Source organism: Bombus impatiens, unplaced genomic scaffold (assembly GCF_000188095.3).
Source record: "Bombus impatiens unplaced genomic scaffold, BIMP_2.2 scf_0463, whole genome shotgun sequence".
Lineage (NCBI taxonomy): Eukaryota > Metazoa > Arthropoda > Insecta > Hymenoptera > Apidae > Bombus > Bombus impatiens.
The window spans coordinates 1,680,594-1,699,973 of record NT_176882.1 but is presented as its reverse complement, the minus strand read 5'-3'; the positions used below and the strand labels follow the sequence as shown (position 1 = coordinate 1,699,973).

General features: G+C 43.6%; 1 protein-coding gene across 12 annotated transcripts in view; it reads left to right on the top strand.

The window, feature by feature from the left end:
- The window catches only part of LOC100741310 (proton channel OtopLc), a 37,542-nt gene extending 23,312 nt beyond the window's left edge, over nt 1-14,230 (top strand). For 6 of the 12 annotated variants that reach the window (XM_033321554.1, XM_024368539.2, XM_003490606.4 and 3 more), the window contains exons 4-10: nt 5,823-6,153; nt 6,647-6,755; nt 6,901-7,061; nt 7,144-7,300; nt 7,681-8,153; nt 8,676-9,003; nt 9,243-14,230. In XM_033321554.1, the coding sequence (XP_033177445.1) occupies nt 5,823-6,153; nt 6,647-6,755; nt 6,901-7,061; nt 7,144-7,300; nt 7,681-8,153; nt 8,676-9,003; nt 9,243-9,937 (2,254 nt within the window). In that variant the 3' untranslated portion in view covers nt 9,938-14,230. Of the gene's footprint in view, nt 1,270-4,495; nt 5,704-5,822; nt 6,154-6,646; nt 6,756-6,900; nt 7,062-7,143; nt 7,301-7,680; nt 8,154-8,675; nt 9,004-9,242 lie in introns of those variants that run through there. The other 6 variants (XM_024368540.2, XM_012387315.3, XM_033321556.1 and 3 more) reach the window with 5 other exon arrangements.
- Nucleotides 14,231-19,380: the final 5,150 nt, after the last annotated feature.

The following is a 19,380-nucleotide window of genomic DNA, read 5'->3' as shown; positions in this document are numbered from 1 at the left end:
CTCGTCATCAGTCATCGGAGCGAGAGTGCTCGATCCTCCCAGCCTCAGGTTCGGTCGTGTGCACGGGATTTTCCATTAGCTCGTTCAACTAAGTGCGCGGGATCAGAGAGAGAGAAAACCTTTGGGGTGGTCCACAGCTTCGTTCCTCCCGACGTTCTTCTTTCCCAACTCTGATCGCGGTCCTTTCTCTCGCCCTTTGGCCACGCTCCTTCCTCTCCCTTCGCCCTCTGTCGCGCCTTTCCCTTCTCTTTGTTTCCTCGCGTTCGATCGCGACTACGCGGTCGCCGAGCCGAACCGCCCTTTCAATTCCAGCTCCAAAATCTCGCCCGACCCTTCCTCTTTTCTCTCACCAGATCCGACCAGTCGACCGTTGGTCGATAAATTTCTTCGGGAGTAGGGGAATAAAAGGAGCGGGACGCGTTCTTTGTTGATAAATCTTTTGCTGAAAAAAAAAAGAAAAAAAAACATCGACAACCCCTGAAAAAAATCTGTCAATCTTACTACACGCGCTCGTCATCCGTTCCGTCGATGTTCATTTATACGTATTTCATTAAAGTTCGTACACTATCATTCATCCGATCCGAGGACCGAGGTGAGGCGCAGCAAAAAGTCCAAGGGGCGAACGCGCAGGCGTGATCCGCGGAATCGAATAAACAGAGAGCAACAATTTGGGGAGAGAGTTTTTGACTCGCGCTCGCTGCCCTCATTTTCGGAAATGGTGTCTCGAAACCTTCCATCCGTGTCGATTCTCTGGCGTTTCGCGCCCCGATCAGCTTCCGTTCGCTCTGTTCGATCCGATATCTCTCTTTATTCGCTACTATCGAGGCAATAGACGAGCGTGTCAGAGCTTCAACGACGAGGGGAGGATTTTTCAGTCAAAATATCGTGGACACTTCGAACGGTGCTCTAGTTGTTCGCCAAAATGGCGGCTGTGTCGTAATCGAGCTTCTGTCGGAGTGGGAATCTCGCGTTTGGATCTCAGAATAGGAAAATCGTGGTATATTCCCGGTGAGATCCAGCCGTGTCTTTTGCCGATCGTTAGGGTCCATTGTGAGGGGAGAAGAAATCCGCGATGGTGGGTGGTGGTGATTGCAAGGTCGCCACTGTGGAGGTGGAGGCTGCCGCTGCAGACAACACGGCGACGCTCCCGGTGACCAGGCCTCTGAATCCGCAAAACTCGTCGCCAAACGCGCAGGACAACGCCGAGAAGAACAACGCGGCGAACAAAGAGATGGAGCTGAAGAACGTGCGCTCGACCCCAGCGAAAAAGTAAGACCGGCTGCTGTAGACGTAGAGAAACATCATCTGAGAAAGCAGAGCCGTCATTTTCCATTTACGTTTCTTTTTCCTTTCTTCTTTTCTTTTTCATCGTTTCCTCGACACATCGCTTGTCCCAGTAGTAAATGTAACGTGACGACTGTCGCGTCCTTTTAGTCGACTCAATTTCCTTTTATTTAACCGTCGTGTCAATTTGACCTATTAAAAACGTGTCGGAGCATGAACATCGGTCGTTTGCGCATTTTAACGAGGGATTAGCCGAACGTTACCGTTTTTTTTTTCCACGGCGCAATTACGAGGAGAAACGGGACTAGGTCAAGAATCCACTTGACCAAAGCTCTCGTAATCTGCACGCTAACGAATGGTAATTATCTAGGAGCACCAGTTGAACCTCTCTGGAAATTCTCGCTTTTCGATTCTTTGTTACGCCGTCGACGTTTGCTTTGAATTACCCTCGATAAGAGGATAGTTAAAAATTCGCAGGGTCGGGGAAAAACAATTTGTTATTTAAATGGAATTAATAAACATCGTACTATAGGATAATTAGGTCGACCTAATTAAAAATTCCACGAGCGAACTCGCGAACATTTTCTCGATACTTCGTGTTTATGGCTCATCGAATGAACGTGGGAAAGTATCGTCGTTCCAGTGGAATGTTCGATCAGCTACCCGTTCTGGAATTTCGATAACGCATCGATGAATACTGGGCCGAACGTCGCCCGACGTCGGGATGTCCACGTTGGAAAGCAACTTCCGGAAACACGAGCATGTAACATATGCAGTGGATCCCGGAAGAGCGATTCTCTGTTAGACGGCTTCCGCTCGAGAACGTCTAAGCAGACGCGTGTGTAACGATTTCCACTCTTAAACCGATTCAACGCCTCGCTTTCTACACAATGGGTTGCGTTTTTCCCACGATGTGACGCTTTTCAAAGCACACCCACGATTAGCGAGCAAAGACAAGAGATGAGGACTGATCGAATGAATGTATGGCTGCTTCAATAGGCGCAACGAGAAAAGAATACAGAGCCCCGTAATGCGTGATATAATCGAGAGAGAACCCGCATGTTAAATAAATTTCACAATACAAATATCTGTATATCTATGCAACCTTAGTCCAATCGTTATTATTCATAAAAGAATACTATAAAAAGATATTCGTAATCAGTGACGATACATATACATCATACATATACAGACAGTGTTTTTTTTTTCAAAAAAAAGAAACAGATAGGACAGCAAAATCGTTTTACCATTGAGAAAGAAACTTTATAGTTGGAAATAATTCCAAGTCTGCAGACATACAAATATCTAATATACAAGCCTCAGTCAGTGTAATTTTCCAAGTGAAAGAAGATTTAGACAAAGTAACAAAATATGTCTCGTGCTATTGGTAAAAGGAGACGATAAGATAAAAATATTGCAAGTCTACGGTAGTATATTTTGTGCGTAAAACGTCGTTCTCCATAGGCATACCATTCATTACAGGATACTCTGTGTATTCGACTCGAAATGGCGGCTTTCGTCTGCGTGTCTATTTACGACGCACTTCGTTAGCTGTCGCGCTGCTGCCTATGAAGCGTCTTGTGCGTCTAGTGTGCATTATACGCGGCCCCGAGTTATGCACTCGCGCACGTACACCACCTACTACCCCAGGCTGAAAGAAGTAACTAACCGACCGAGGTTGCGGCCACGAACGAATGGAAATCATTCTCGAGAAAGAATCGAGGAAGTGGAGCGCGAACGTATTTCGAGGAGGGACGGTATACGTGTGTTTTATCTTCGATATATCGAGCTAGCCCAAGGGAATAGAGGTGAGACAGGCCGACGAGCATTAACCCTGGGACGCGACGACACCTTTTTTTCATGGAAATTGATGAACGCGTGTGAAGCGTAAAACGAGAGGCAAGGGAGCGCTCGCGTGTTCTCCTCGTAATAGTGGGATTAGAGAATAGTGAAAAAAGAGAACGGGAGGACAACTGTCTATAGGACGGTGAATGAAACCTCTTTAACGCCTACGATACGCTTGGAGATATAATAAAACAGAAAATCTTGCGCCCAATCGATGAATTAATTTCCCTTCCTTACATCGAGAGAACAAAGAATGGGAAAGAAACAAAGAAGAAAATGATGCGGACAGCGAACATCGATCGGTTGATAATGGCGCGAACTAGTTTCGCTGCGATTTATAATTTATTACTATCGATCGAGCGGTAAAGTATGACAGTGATACGACGATATATAGATGCAACACGGCCGAGCAATACCTTCTCGAATTACACAGTCGCAGTCGCAGTCGCAATTGCATTAACACGGGTTGAAAGCGACGCTTCGTCCGTCTAGAGTCTAGACGCTGAGACAAGACAGTATTACGGGTCTCGTGAACGTGACTGTACATACCTCCGTGCCGCCAACAAGACCAGCACGACACGCTCGTAAAACAATCTGTGTAACACACCACCGAAAATAACGCTAAAACGTTCTCGTGAATCAACTACAGTACGAAACAGCGAGCTAAAATTGCCTGTGGTTAAAATAGAACCGAAATTAACACACATTTTTTTAAATGATCAACAAAATGAACGTCGAGTATCTCGTTGAACGAAACGACGGAACGACGTTAAATTAAATGCTTGGGCGATGGGCTTGACCGAGAAACGTGAAAACGATCCGACGTGAATATACGTAAACGACTGCTGATGAAGAATACAGTCGTGATTGAACGCGAAGGGGAGAGCGAAATTCGTCGTCAGGACACAGATGAGGCGGGAGCGAGTCGAGAGAGCGAGGTATAGAGCGAAAGACCAGCGGCTGAAAGTCGGTACTTCGAAATATCGACCGTGTGACAGCCTGGTTCGCTCGGAGTCTGTGCTATCCGCCACTGTTTCCACTTCTCGCCGCTTTTCTTCTTCAAAAGTGGAAAAAAGACCATACCGCGGGGGGACACGCGCCCTGCCTTCGCTTCTCTCTATTTTTGTCTTCCATCGCTACGAAAACTTTGGAAATTTTCATCCCTCCGGGCACCTTCACTCATCGTCCTTGACTCGCCTCGCTATCTTGCTCCTGGCAAGAGACGTTCCGCGTGAAAAATCTGCGAAATTTTAACGATAATTCGGAGCGACATTAAAAACGGAAGAAACATTCACATTTCACATTTTACGAGTATAAAAAACACGAGTTTCTAGTGTTTTTCTTTTCCCTCTTGCAAAAATTATTTTAACATGGTAAGTGTAAAAAGTATATTTATTATGTAACACAGAGACTTCGAAGTTAAACGAAGAAGAAAATTACGTAGGTAGATGGTAGGTAGATGGTAGGTAGATCGCGGAAATATCAACGGGTTATGGTTGGAGAAAGATACAAAAGCTGAATGGAAAAATCTGATCTCGCTAAATATCACGATTCTTTATCCGGCCCGCGATGTAATCATCGAAGAGTAGAAAAAAATGCCTGACACGAGTGTACAGACTCGTGCGGAACACAATAAAGTCTGCGCTCCAACCCCTGAAATGCCAGCGTGACAAAGGGTGGTTAAGCCCTTCTCGACGAAGATGCACCATACGTCGCCGAGCCCCTGATATTCCCGTGCAGACGTCGCGACGCGGTGCAATTGCACCGCAGACGCTCCGCGGATTTCGAAATATCTCTTTGCTTTTTCTTTCGCTCGTATTCTTGTTATTATCGTTTTGATTGCGTGCGCGTCTGCGTCATCTTCCTGTCAGGTAGGTCGCAGGAAGAAACCGGTTTCTCGCGCGATTAATTTCCAACGTGATCGACCAGCAACGCACTCTCCCCTTCGCGTACGCAAATTATCGATTTCGCGACCTAACCTTTAATGAGAAAAGAACGCCGTGGCGGACGAACGGTGCAGAAGCGCGAGAGTTCGAGGTGCAGCGTCGCTGAACCTTGCATCGTCGGACGAAACTTTTTGAACCAGTTTGCGTCAAGAGTTTCGTGGACTGGCGTATGCGAACGATCACGATCGAAGAGTCGAATGAAGATGGAGGAGTACGCGAGTGGGTAAATGCGAATGATCGAATAAACAATTTACGGGAATAGAGGAAGAAGAAGAGAGAAGGAGGCTGTGAAAAATCAACCAGAGTTCGATGCTCGGTGGTCCAACGTACGTTCGACATCGAAAATAGCATGCCAGTGAATCGAGTATCCAGTACAGCAGCCGGCGCTAGCAAATAATTTACTCGGATGCAGGAGTGTAAATACAGCTCGACGTTGACTCGTCTGTGATATTCGTAGCTGCGAAGTAGAAAACGCTTGTTAGAAAGAAAAGTGTCGCGTACGTGAAGTCGGTTTCGATCAATTCGCCATGGAAGTGGAAACAGTGCCGTGTATGGAGAACAATAACGTAAACAGAGCCGGGGGTGTTCCAAGACATGGTAGTAGGGTACAAATAGTCCGAAAGACACGGTGAGACTCGAGGAATAACGAAATTCTGATCGTTGAAGAGATACAACGATCGCGAGGATCGTGTTTGATTCGCGTTGCTCGACATATACGCACGAGTTCTCGTTCTTTTTTTCTTGCAGGACGTCGCTGTTCATTATCATGAGTTTCATCTACGCGAAACTACTGGTGGTGGTATGCATCGCTTATGTGATAAGCGAGGTGGTCACGCACAAACTGCCCCTGTATTACTACGAGGGATTCTTCACGTATCTGTACGGTGTTAGCATCTTATTCCTGTTGTACGTGTTCTGCTTCCTACTTCAAGAAAGCGCCTGCTGCTCGAGAGGCAGCGACACACCACCGCCACCTCCGAGGCCACCGAAACCACCTAAGGAACCGAAGGAGAAAAACAAGAAAAAGGACAAAAAGGACAAAGAGCAGAAATCGTCGAAAAACAAGAAAGAGTACCAGGTCGGATTTCAGAGATCTTCAACTTCCTTGTATCGTACTGTCTTAAGTATTTTAAGCTTCAGATATATCGATAAGATAGATTTAACTTGTTAACGTACAAGCAAGAATTCGTAATTCATTTGTAATAGCAACTAGAAATACTGGGTCACGTAGCGTTAATAATTTCGTTGTAACGTGTCCTGTAGAACGAGTATCGAACCGATACGACGACGCAATTTTAAAAGAGACGCTGACGTAAGTGGGTTATCTGTCGTCGACGACTACCTATCAAAAGGCGCATGCTACAGTTCCCTTATTCATTGTCACGCGAATCTTCTTCCAAACTGAAACTCGACAGTCCCATTCTCGTTAAAGCTGTCCTTTCGGTATCGAGACAGTATTTAAAAAATTAATTCTAGCCGCGAAATTAAACGTAGTCCGATGGTGTAGTTGGCTGGTTCAGCTACCCGTTGAATTTCACGACGATTTCCTGAGAGAGAAAAAATTGATTTAGGACGCCGCTGATGTCGAGGCTGGCGTGGCCACACGGGCTCTGCGGAAACGGAAGACTTCGCAAAACGACCAGAGTCATGGAAGCTTTTTCCTCAGAATCGGAGCAATTGGTGAGAAAATTGAATTTCATATTTGAAATTCAAACGTGAATTAGATTCGGACTTAAATTTAACTCGAATTTCCGTTCAAATTTAAATTCAAATCCAAATAGAACGACTTATTTCGAAAAACGAATTTTGCTTCGTTTGTTCGTAGCTTTCGGCTTGGGTACGATGGTCTACAATGGTTTAGAATTCGGCACATTTTTCGAGGTACCACCTACGTCACCGTGTTACCAGATTCTCCAAGGTGTGAATCCGGTTCTGCAAATGATTTTCACGTTCATGCAGATGTATTTCATCTTCATGAACTCGAGGGTAGGTAGACGAGCGTATCGGCAAATAACCGTCATCCTTTCACGTAACTTCCGAATATGAGACTGACTATTCGTTTTCCCAGCTCAACATTCATCGGTTCAAAGTGATCGCGCGTTTCGGGCTGATGCACGTGGTGGCTACCAATCTTTGCGTCTGGATTCGTACTTTGGTATTGGAAAGTATCAAGGAGATCACGAAGCATCATCAGAAAATGGGTCAAGTCGAGGCGGGCATTCTTGGTAAATTCTCATTATAAAGGAAGATCAACGTTTGAGAAGTATTGGGAGCAAAACTGGACTAATCTTACGTGACTACGATATTTAGAAGATCGTAATTTATTATAAAAATAAGAAAATAATATTTTACATGTATTTGCAAATAAACGTTTGAGATCTATCGTTTTGTACAAAGAGAGATAGAAATGGACAAGGTTTGCTATACATTCGCCACAATCTCAGCTACGAGAATTGACTGGTTAACACAGTTTATTGGAATAGATTGATACTGTAAACTCGCGTTAAAAAATATTGCTTGGTTCGCTGTTACTCCCAATACTTCAAGCGACGTAGAAATAAGCGTCCCAAGAAATTTCGCTAATATCGTGATCGAATATATTTAGAGAGCATCAAACAGCACTCGATGAGAAACGCGGGGGCCATATTGGGAACTGCACCTCGGGATGTGGCTCTTTTGCGCGAGGCGCCATTAACCGCCACGAGGTCATCGACCGTTTCAACGTCGGTCGCAAGCACGATAGCTGCCTCGTTGGGTCGAGTGATGAGAACGACGGCAAGGGCGATCGCGAGAGCTGTCACGACCCCAACGTCGACTACTACCGGCTGGAACCCTCCGATCTCAACGACTACTTCCACCTCAACTCCCCAGCCGAGTTTGACTACAACCACTGCCAACACTTTGTCCACTTTCCTAACTACGTTCACGTCGAAAGCCACCACCGAGGAAAGGACAACCCCGACTACTCCCAGTACAACTACCACGACCACCACTACTACCACCACCACACCGTCCACCACTTTCTCGTCTTTCTTCATAGAACTTTTTGACGCTCCTCAAGCCGAAAACAAGGAAGAGGTAAAGATATTTCGAGTGCATTTTACGTACGCTGGAACTCCATTTACCGCGACGAAATTTTAATTACGATCTGATTAAATAATCAGCTTTCGTCCCTTGACTACGCTTACTTGTACACGAATTTCTATTAAAATGGTAATCGCTTAAAATGATCTCACTTAAATTCAAACGAGCCAGCTCTGTTACTTTCTGCTAATCTGGAATGTCTCGAGCTGGGCGTAACTTAAATTCATTAACAGAGAAAGCAAATAATTATGGCAAAGCTAGATCTATTCTTTCTCTTCGTCGAGGAGTTCGAGAGTAGCTGTTGGAACAAAATCCGGTCCTCCTAATTTACCATAATTTAAGCGGATTCTAGTACGTACGAACGAACAGTAGCAGCAAGCGAAGGGAATCAGTGTACTCTTATTATATGAATTGTTTGTACTGATCTATATACGATCCTATGTATCTATATATGATCTATAGGATCATTTGTAAGTAAAGACATTGGTAAATAAATCTTGTGACGAAATATTATAGATACACCAAATCTTCGATGTGAATAACCAGACAAATAGCAGCGAATATTGGAGCCCAAATTTTGGAGCCTACGCGGAGGCATTAACGGACGAGGAGATCGCATCCAATTCGTGCGGCCGAGTCAATATCATGGGGACTATCGTGCAAGACGCAGAACCGTATCTGTTTCCATTCATTATCGAGTACAGTTTGATTGGCGCCGCAGTGATTTACGTCATGTGGAAACACATTGGACGACATCCTCGTTGGCCGCATCAAGTGGAAGCAGACCTTGAGCGCCGCCTCGAGGCTATGCTGTCTCGAAGAGCCGTCGCTTTGGCTCATGCAGGTAATTTCATTTATTTTTTCGCGATTAATGCAATCTCAAACGGTTAAAATCACTTAGCATTTTCTTTCAAAAAAAGAAGCATTCATGTTATAATTTACATAATAGTAGCTCGTCCAAGGTTTCATCTCCAAATGACTATGATTAAATCTTTGGCTTAAAATAACCATTCGCAAGACTGCTTAAAATAACGTTGGGCTAACGCAGGGCAAGACTAAACTCATCTCTCAACGCAAAAATAGGTCACACAAGGGTGGACTGTGTAGGAGCGAGCAAAGGACTATTCTTCGGCCTGTTGCTGCTGGTTGGCTCCCTCATCTGCTTGATCCTCTTCTTCGTGCTGATCCATCATCCGGACTTCGGTCTCGTCGCCATTTACCTAGCAGACGTCTCCCATTGCGTGTTAATGGTCCTGTCAATCGTCGCCATAATCGTCGGATTTATACGGGTGCAGAGCTTGAAATTCAAAGCCGAAGAGCAAAGCGACCTGAACGACATCCTTCTTCGCGTTTCTGGCTTCGGCCTGTTCGTCTACGCGGTGTTCAGCGTGATTGCCGGTTCCTTAGCAGCGTTCACACACGAACCCAATCTTCTGGTGATGGTGACCGGTCTTCTGTCGGTCGCACAGGTGATCCTTCAGATGCTGTTCATCGCGGACGTTTCTCGTAGAAGGGTTCACCTGCCGGAGCACGATCGCAGCAAGCCTGGCCGACAGGTAGTCACCTTCCTGTTGATCTGCAACCTGACCATGTGGGTCATCTACACGTTCGAGTCGCAGAAAGTGATGGCGAACCCGGTGCAGCTCGATTTCTACGGGTTCCTCGCCTGGGCCATCGTGCAGAGGGTCACTCTGCCGCTCTGCATCTTCCACAGGTTCCACAGCGCGGTCACGTTCGCGGAGATCTGGAAGACCAGCTATAAAGCGCGTCTCGACTAGACGAACAGGCTGTTCATTGGGATCAATGGCCCGGAGTGATCGTCGTTCGTAGACAGAATCGAGAAAGATTTGGAGAATGGAGAACGACACGAGGCCGAAGTTGCCTCTCGACGACAAACAACATTCTTGGCTGCACGATCGATCTCGAGGTTTCGGTCGATCTTTTCGTCACTCGAGTCTATCGCGAGTCAAACACTTGGACAAAGGGATGGATTACCAGCAGGTAAGAGAGGCTTCGAGGTTTCAACGAGTCACTCTGATCAAAGCCGATAATTGGACATATCTTGGGGCGTTCGTGGATCGCCGGAGAAATCGGGGCAGCTTCCGGTCTCTTCTTTAAAATCTTGGCGAAAACGGCCGAGTAAGCACGGAACGACGAGCGGAATAGGAGCGACGACGAAGACGTTGCTTTTACGGTGCTCGTCGAGGAAAGAACGGAAAACTCGATCGACGATTTAAAAGTCGGGGGTCAAAGTAAAAGGCGCAGGTGTCGATGCTGCGTGTTCGAGGTCGGGGCTTCGCGAAGAAACCGCAAAGGATCGCGAAGCGTCGTTTTATTTTTTTACGCGCATTATGTATTTTATCCTCGGTTCTCTTAGCTTAAAAAACAGCTTGGACGTTGCTTCCTTGATCGGTAAAGTGAGTCGAGAGAGCACGGATCAGGAGGAACAGGTCGATCAATGACCGCCGAGAAAAAAAGAAAACGAAAATTTCGCATAGGTACAAAACGTATAATTAAACCGATTGTATTCGCCATAAAGCACAAAAAGTTCTAGAGAAAACCATACGAACACAGTGTACGTGCAATACCATTTCACGAAATAGGGCCCATTTCCTTTCACCGTGTTTCACATCTTTTACGATCTCTATATACTGCCGTCAAATTTTCTACTTTTATATATTATATATGTACCTTCGCCCCATCGTGCATCGAGAGCATTTAAGAGATCGCTTCGCTCTTCGACACCTCGGCATCGATCAAAAACATTTTCAATCGCAAACTCGAACTTGCTCAAACGATATCGCTTCCATCGTTCGACCGAGGTGTGCCAACGATCCAATTAGAAATTTTTCAGTAAAAAGTGGACATTAGCAATCACGGTACCTAGAAGAGAACGAGGAGCGAACGAACGATCTTCTTAACGAGTCACCTCATATTAGCGATCGAGTATATTCTTCGTTAGCATGGCACACGATAGTTCTAGATAAATAGCCACGTGATCCCTTTCTCGTGACAAAAAAAAAAAAGAAAAAAGAAAAACGCGGGAAACGTTGAACAGTCGAAGAAATGAGAAAAGACGCAGGACTCGATGCAGGAACAGGGTAATTCCTTTTCGCCGCGTTCAAGCAAGACGCTTGACGTTTTGACACGACGCTTTTTGGTCTCGCGAACGATATCTTTTTGTTCTGACGAGTACAAGGACGAAATTTGGCCGCTCGTTTGCCGATCGATCGACAAAAGGAAATCAAAGAACCGGAAGGAGAAGGCGCGCCAAAACAATTTCGACGTTCTTTCTCGTTGCGTGCTGCAAAGTACAAAAACTGTTTCTAACTTTTAGAATCTTTTATCGACACACCATTTCGACATTCATGCTCCGCAGAGTGTTCCGACGACATCGAAGCATGTATTCGAATCGAATGACGTGCATGTATAAAAGAAAACGGGACAGAAGAATGGACGAGAAAGACGACGACGACTATGTTAGCGAGAAAACAGGATGAAAAATTGTGTATAAAGAGTAGAGTGTATTCTTCTTTCTTCGTTTTTTTTCTTTCTTCCTTTTTTGTTCGAAATAAATCCGGGCGCTCGAAACAGGCTCGAGAATGTTCGCACTACGGCGAAGAGGTGAGAAACCACGAATGTAGATTTTATCGCGAGACTAAGAGATTAAGAGTAAAGAAATACTGTAGACGATGTTTTAAGATGGACGTGCAAGAGAAGATTATACGACGATGAAATTATAGTCGGTACACTAGTAGTGAATCTTACATACACACACATATACATACACACAATCACACATACCATTCACGGAAAGTTATTGTTAATTAACGTCGTCGATTAGCTTCCAAAGTTATCTCGAGAATCGAGAGAAATGAAAAGAGGTAGATCGAACTTTCACACTTAATTCGCTATGGATATCGTACATTGTAGATGGTTGAGCAAGCAAACCAAGAGAGAACACACGTGTTTACATAGTCGTTATACATTGAAAATCCCTCCACGGATTCCGTGAAACTCAGAAAGGAAATACTCCAACCCCGCCCTAACAGAAAGCCTCCCCGGTCGAAGTACGTACCTAGCTACTCGAGTCTAAATATTTTAATTCTTAGACATATGTATAGGTGAAAGAGATATAAAGAGCGAAAGGGGGGAATGGGATGATGGAAACGAGGGGGACGAAGTTGTGACACTAGTTATACATAAAGATTAATTATACATAATTGTAATCCGAGACGACATTATTAAAAGGTAATACGATATAAATATAAAAAAAATTAAAAAATATATTATATATATAGATAGATAGATATATTATATATATATAAATATATATATATATAAATATATATAAATATAAATACAATTATATGGAGATCTTTTATTGACTTCGATGTGCGCGACTGCGATTGGAATGCTGCGTGCGAATATGTAAATAACGATGCACAGTAAGTTATTGTTCAGCAGAATGTCTGTGAAACGAAGAGCAATTTTGTTGCGAGTTCTGTTCTCGAGGTGTTTTCGATAGAAAGGGGGTGCCGCGTCTCTTTCCCTTAAATTGTGATGCAAAAACCTCATCAAACCCCTCCTTGAAAGTTCAAATAAAAGCAGGTTAGTTTCGTCGTCGACTATTTTGCGACCGATCGATCGATTTTAGTCAGAGCGTGTGTCAATTGAAATCGATTGAAATCAATTGAAAACGTGGTTCGCACCCCCTTGCCCTCGACTGCCTCGTTTCAACAACCGTGAATCCGCGAAAAAAGCCATAAACCGTACACATCCGCGTCCACTGATTTCGACAACAATCGAACAAAGCAAAGAGAAACGAACGTTCGTTTGGTCTTTCCTCCGCTCGAATCTTTTTCACCATCGCTCTGCGCGAGGATCAGCGTGTACCACAGATCGAAAGGAAGAAGGGGATGCGAGTCCACGGGGATGGGAAAAAGAAATCACTGTGACGTTCTAACAAAAATCTTAGTTAACAAGGCACTGCCACACACAGGACCAACAAAAGTCGAGAAAAGTGATAATAAAGAAGAAAGGCGAAAAGGAAGATGTAAAGGAAGCGAAGGAAGCCGAGGCACGCGCAAATACGAAGAGGGAACAAAGAGTAAAGCCAGCGATTTTCGAGCAGAAACGGAAAACGAGCGAAAGATATACGAAACCAGTACCCTTCCAGCGTTTATCGAGAGTGAGTGTACGAGTGAGTCCGGAACGCGTTTGCGCGAGTGATTGAGCAACGGTGCGCGTGCAACACGTTTTTATTCGGCAAACAACGTCTTTGTATACTCTACCCGTGTTCTAGAGAACAGGAGAATCATGGTTCTTGTGTATGTACATCAGTATCTCGATAGTAGCCGTAAGCCTAATCAATGAGTCGCGGATTTGCTTCGAAACTCGCGGAGAACACGCGAATCTTCGATTCAAGAGCTGCAATTAGCTTCTTGGATCAGGTACGGTGGAAAATTACGACTAGAATTACGAGCCATTTTACGAGGAATTTTACGAGAGAAAGATAATTAGAATGACAAAAGGAGTTTGCGCGATCATGCAAACGCACGCTCCTGCGTAATTATTTCTAGTGACGATAAAGAATAAAAAAGAAAAATCCGCGAGGGCGCGAACCAACAGCAAATCCGCGACACGTCGTCATTTAACATTACGTAGTGAGTTTTCGATGTCTTCGAGCATAATTACAGTTTGTACACATATACAATACGCGCGCACAACCGACATATTCACCACTCTATCAGATAGATACGATAATACGAGCAGGTGGCAAACCGAAGAATTCACGCAAACAATGGGATTAGAGTAACGTTTCAATACGCAAGACACAAGGATAAAAGTTCTACAAATTACATGTTGTCGTGTATGCAGTTTCTTCAAGTCGAGTAGCGACGATACGACCGTAAACATTCGTAAAATTCGCTCATTCATCGATTCCCATTTTAATTGTATAACGTTAACACGCCGTTTCATTGTAATCCGTTGAGGTGGTACGATATTGTACCACCGTCATTTGTAACAATATACGATTATATTGGTTAATAAAAGTTATCTAGATGTAATATAGCATTTGGCTTCTGTTTTGCAGTATTTATTACTTTGTTTATAACGCATGCGGAATACAGAGACTACTTTCTCAACGGTACAATATATTTGTTGACATTAATTTTTATATATATTGCATAAAAAAAATTGATATGCTAAAGGTTAAATTTTAGAAAATATTATGATACACTAGACATTATTACCGTATTGGAATATCACAATTATATGTATTACAGCTATAAATTATACATATAGCAAAGATATGTAGAGATATAGAACTCTGATTAATATAGAAATATGGAACTCCGCATTTTATTCGGGACAACAACATATACTGTTTTAGACTTTATCTGAAATAATAAGCGAAAGTTCTATTTCCAATCACTATAAACGTCGTAATCTTATTCTCAATGTATTAATCTTATACCGAGTCGGTAATGCTGAAAATGACACTCAAATGATAAGAGAAACAGAAGGTAACTACTATACGAGTAAGTCTGATGTCTAAAGGCAGATGGCAAAGCAGGCCCATGGTGCTGGCAATGCAGTTCTCCACATTGGTCCATTAGAATATATGTAATTCAATTATATATCACATACATAATTCAACGATATCAAACAACATTATTTGAAACTAACAACATAAATACATACCACATAACAGATATTTAAAAAGAAAATATTAATGAATGTATAGAGAAGAGCAACGAAAGATTAAAAGAAAGAAAAAATAAAAGTTCATTGAGGCTTTGGACACCTAAATTAATTTAGTCTAATTCGAACGTTACAATTCACAATCTATAGCGTGAAGAATCGGCGCAGGAAATAGCAGACACCATGGATAGTTGGAAAACAAACGCGAAACAGGAAACCGGGGAATTGAGCCGAACAAGAAAACGAGCCGTAAAATAGCGGGCCGAACAGAATAAAAAAAACAAAAGAGAAAGCCACGTGAGAATACATATGCATGCGTGGCATGCGTATCGACGACAGAAGAAACGTTCACGGTGAAGAAGCTGCTTGTGAACGACCGGTAAACAATTAGTCGCGCCGTATGGCGATGAATCATTATTAAAGACGATGACGAGCCAACTGTCCTTAGGCACTTCGTTGTCCCGGTCATTGGAACCGGGGTCCTGTTAACATGCGACATTAATTTGCGTAAGGTGTGTTTTGGGGTGCTACTTGAAAGGCAGCGGATGTGGGTGCGCGACAGAAAGGAGATGAACTAAAAGGCGAGGAAGAGCAGCGCTGCCTCTCATTTGCCTTTCAATACCGGTTCCCTTCTTGTCATTGTGACAACGACGCGACTATTGTCGTGCCACCGTACACCATGTATTACCTACCTGTTCGTTCGTGTTCCTGCCAGCGTGGGTGGCGGCCGTGCACACTAGCCGCCGTTTCAACTTATCCTCTCCATAAACCGTATTTTCGTCTGGCACAATTTTCATCAATTTTTAAAAACATAACCACCATAATCGCGTCACTTCGTCTTTCCAATACACTCGTTTTGTCACGGAACACGGCATCGCTTGCGAAAAATCGGTTCATTATTCAAAACTATATGCACCGAAGTGGCCAAGAATTACGAAACTATAAAAAACATACAAAGGCTACAGGGCAAAAATAGAATAACTGGCATTCTTCGTATTCTACGGCGTTCTTGTTCAATGCGCTTTCCATCAATTTCGCATCACCAAAATCTGTATTTTATAATCTGTATTAGATGTAGATCCAAATGTGAAAAAATCAAGATCGTCACAACATTAGTCATACGCTTGATTTTTTTACAAAAATTCGTAGACTTATCGTTCATTTTCTTAGAAGACTCGTATCCTTGAGTCTCGCGTACTATCTTCCTATGCAACTATGTCATACGGAAACATTCCTTTCCAATTGCCAAACCGAATGAAAGTCAGGAAATCAAAGAACATGAATTTATCGCGCTTTTGCTTCGTGATGTCCATATATCGAGCATTTCCAGTTATAGTTGTGTTCAGAGATATGACAGTTAAAAAGTATTAGAATCGTTTTGAAAAAGTATCCCAAGTATGCTCGAACAATCGTAGTCACAACAAGTAATTTAAACGCTTGTCACCATGCTGCCTCTTGGTCTTAAGCAAGCATGGTAATGAAACGTTTCCGTGAAAACCGTTGCCGTGTTTGTGTAACCTTCCAACATTTCCTTTTGCGTTCCACACCAGCGAAATGCAGGAGGTTCGCAGAATTCTCCAGGGATCATTCGAATATTAATCTGACTCGCATGGACGAGTCCATGAAACCGGTGTTCACGCGTCACAGCATTCCGAGGCCGATTAAAATGCGCGCGTAACGCTAATAAAATTCGCGGAATGACGGATCTCGCACACGTACGTATTACGAGTCGTATCAAGTTATTAAGTCGTCAGAATTTTTGTCATAGCACGCGCGTATAACTCGTGGTCGTCATTTGCGTCAGAGTCTTGTTATCTGCTTCTAATCCGCCTGACAAATACCAACGAGACTTAAAACTCAGATGCTCGTGCAAGTGATCGGGAGCATGGTAACTAAATATAACCTCGCTCGATTTGCGGATGACATCCTAACGCTTGTTAAGCTATGGTTACATTAGGTACGTTTTCTGACGAATACGATTATTAGAGCAATCAAATACACAGATTCTTACGAGAGTAGTGACAATAGTTCACGGAAGTATTCAAAATTCCAACATTTGTAGAAACTTTTCATCGATGTATTATGTGTATTATACTATGCAACATTTCGAAATATCTTCGGCACTCTAACGAGATACGACGAGGTACGATTACATCGATAGACTTTAAAACAAATTTATATAGAATATTAATGAAGAAAATAGTACATGGAATATATTTAGTGCAAGTGCATATATTGTATATTCGTAGAAGAGATCACAGAAGTATTTAAACGGTTAATCGATCATTGTATTAATAACCCTGAATATTCAATGGGGTAATCTTTAACATTTATTATGTGTTTATGTTTATGATATATTTGGTAATTTATTACTAGGCACGTAGTATGATAATTTAGAAACTTTTTACTACATGTGTGCAGCAGATATCTTATAGTTTCTGTATAGATTATCAGATTCGTTAAAAATTTGATCAATATAATCTGAATAGTCGTGAATCGCTGTAGTGGCAACGAAATTTCAAAGTATCTGATATAACGCAAAGAATGCATTATACAAAGTAAAATACTTCGAGCCATTCTACGTTATTTTTCGTACGTTTCATTCGTCAGAACGAAGATTCTTCGGGACGCCTATCCGCTATAACCGTAGTCTAACGGTAGCCGCTGTTAATGAGCAACGAATTTAAAAAAGAATCTTGAAAAAATGTACCCGTCATTCGTGGACAGAACGTGAAATTGATTAACTGTCTAGATAGACGCCGCATCTAATTGAATATCGTTTCCACGCGTGATAAAGATTAACGAGAAACGGCGGAACGATTCGCCAAGGGGCATGGATGGCCCGACAGTCGCCTTAACTACGGCACACTGACCAGTAGAAGGCGGTACTCGACTAGAAGCCGAAACGCTGTAAAAAAAAAAGTTGCTTCCTCGTTCGTTTTGGGATTCAAGACGGCGTCAGTTGGCAGTTTTCCACTCGAGAAGCAAGGTAATAATCCGTATAATGGCCGTTAAGCGGTCGGTGATAGGCGAGGCGAGGCTAGCGTGGAGTCGAGCGGAGTCGAGCGAACTCGCGAGTGCCCGAGTGGTAACGCGCAACGAAGCGAAGCGAGAGACCGCGCTACTCAGTTTGTACCGCTTAAGCTAATGAGCCACAGATGGCGATATATCGTCGTTGAGCCCCGCGTTCGCATGCACTGTGTATACAATATAAAGTGGGCCGAAATGCGAGGGAGAGGTAGATCAGTCGCGATATCCGAATCGTTGCAAGGTGGCTGAAAAGTCAGGCAAAAGGGGTTGGCCAGGTTCGTTTGGTTCGATGGTTATCTCGACCAGCCGGTCGTACGCGGCTACCGCGTCCGATCCTATCTCGCGATATGCTCCCTCCTCTTAACCCGGTGCACGACCAACCTGCACACCGCTAAATACAAGCGCCCGTCTTTTCGCTGCCGCAGATGTACCGCCCTTTTGCACTGCTTGCCTCGCATTCCTCGACGTACTCGGTCCCCGCTCGTCCTCGCCAAGATTGCCACGATCGCACGCAAAAAGGACGCGATTCCCCGTTTGATGCGTAGCGCGTCGTCGTTTACAGGCACGTGTGTATCGTGAATAAATCTTGTTCGATCCATTGTCTTCTACCGTTACCCTTTTTCAACTTTATCGATTTGCAGTAAGTACACGATAGAAATACGATTTTCTACGATAAAAGGGAAGAACTTTTTCTTCGCTCGCACGACAGTTCGTGGAAACGATACGCCAATATATAAACGCATTAACCCTTTCATTCTCAGCAGCAGCTATAGGCGGCAGTCAGATAATGGTTTAATCGGTAATAACGGCGCGACGTTTGTCGATACTTTCGTGAAAAAATATATGGTTCCACGCAGAAAAAATGGAAAGAAATCAAGCATTTATTTAAAAGTTTAGAGCGAAATGTACATAAGGAAATGAATAGATATATTCATGGCGCGTTCTTTCCTATAGGGGAATCATACTCACGACCTCGTACGCCGCAAAGGAAGTTTCAGTAGAATAGCGTAATTAGACGATTTGTAGGGAGTTCAAGTAACGATAAGTAGCGATGCATTTTTGATATGAAAAATTGCAGCGAGCACCGATGATATAGATAGGCAGAGATGAAAGAGCCACTAGGGAAATTTATTGACGGAGGAATAGTTAGAGAACAATAGGTAACAAATAATTCATAGAGAATATAAACGGTAGCTGAACAGAAGCATGCCAAAAAAGAAATACGCTCCATAAATCGTATGGAAGCTCGCTAACGAAGAAATCAATTCGATCGTTTTAAATACTCGTGTATATAGATTTTTTTTCATTCAGAATCAGGTGCCTTCTGCGTACTAAAGACGAAAGAGGCGACGCGAGAGAAGAAATTGGCACGCGCGTAAAAAGTTGGCACGTGTATCGCGGATCGAATGGCCGGACGGCTGAAATCTGTCCGAAACGAGAGCAGGTTGAAGGGGACAGCCGCGATTTCACACCGCGGCGCCGC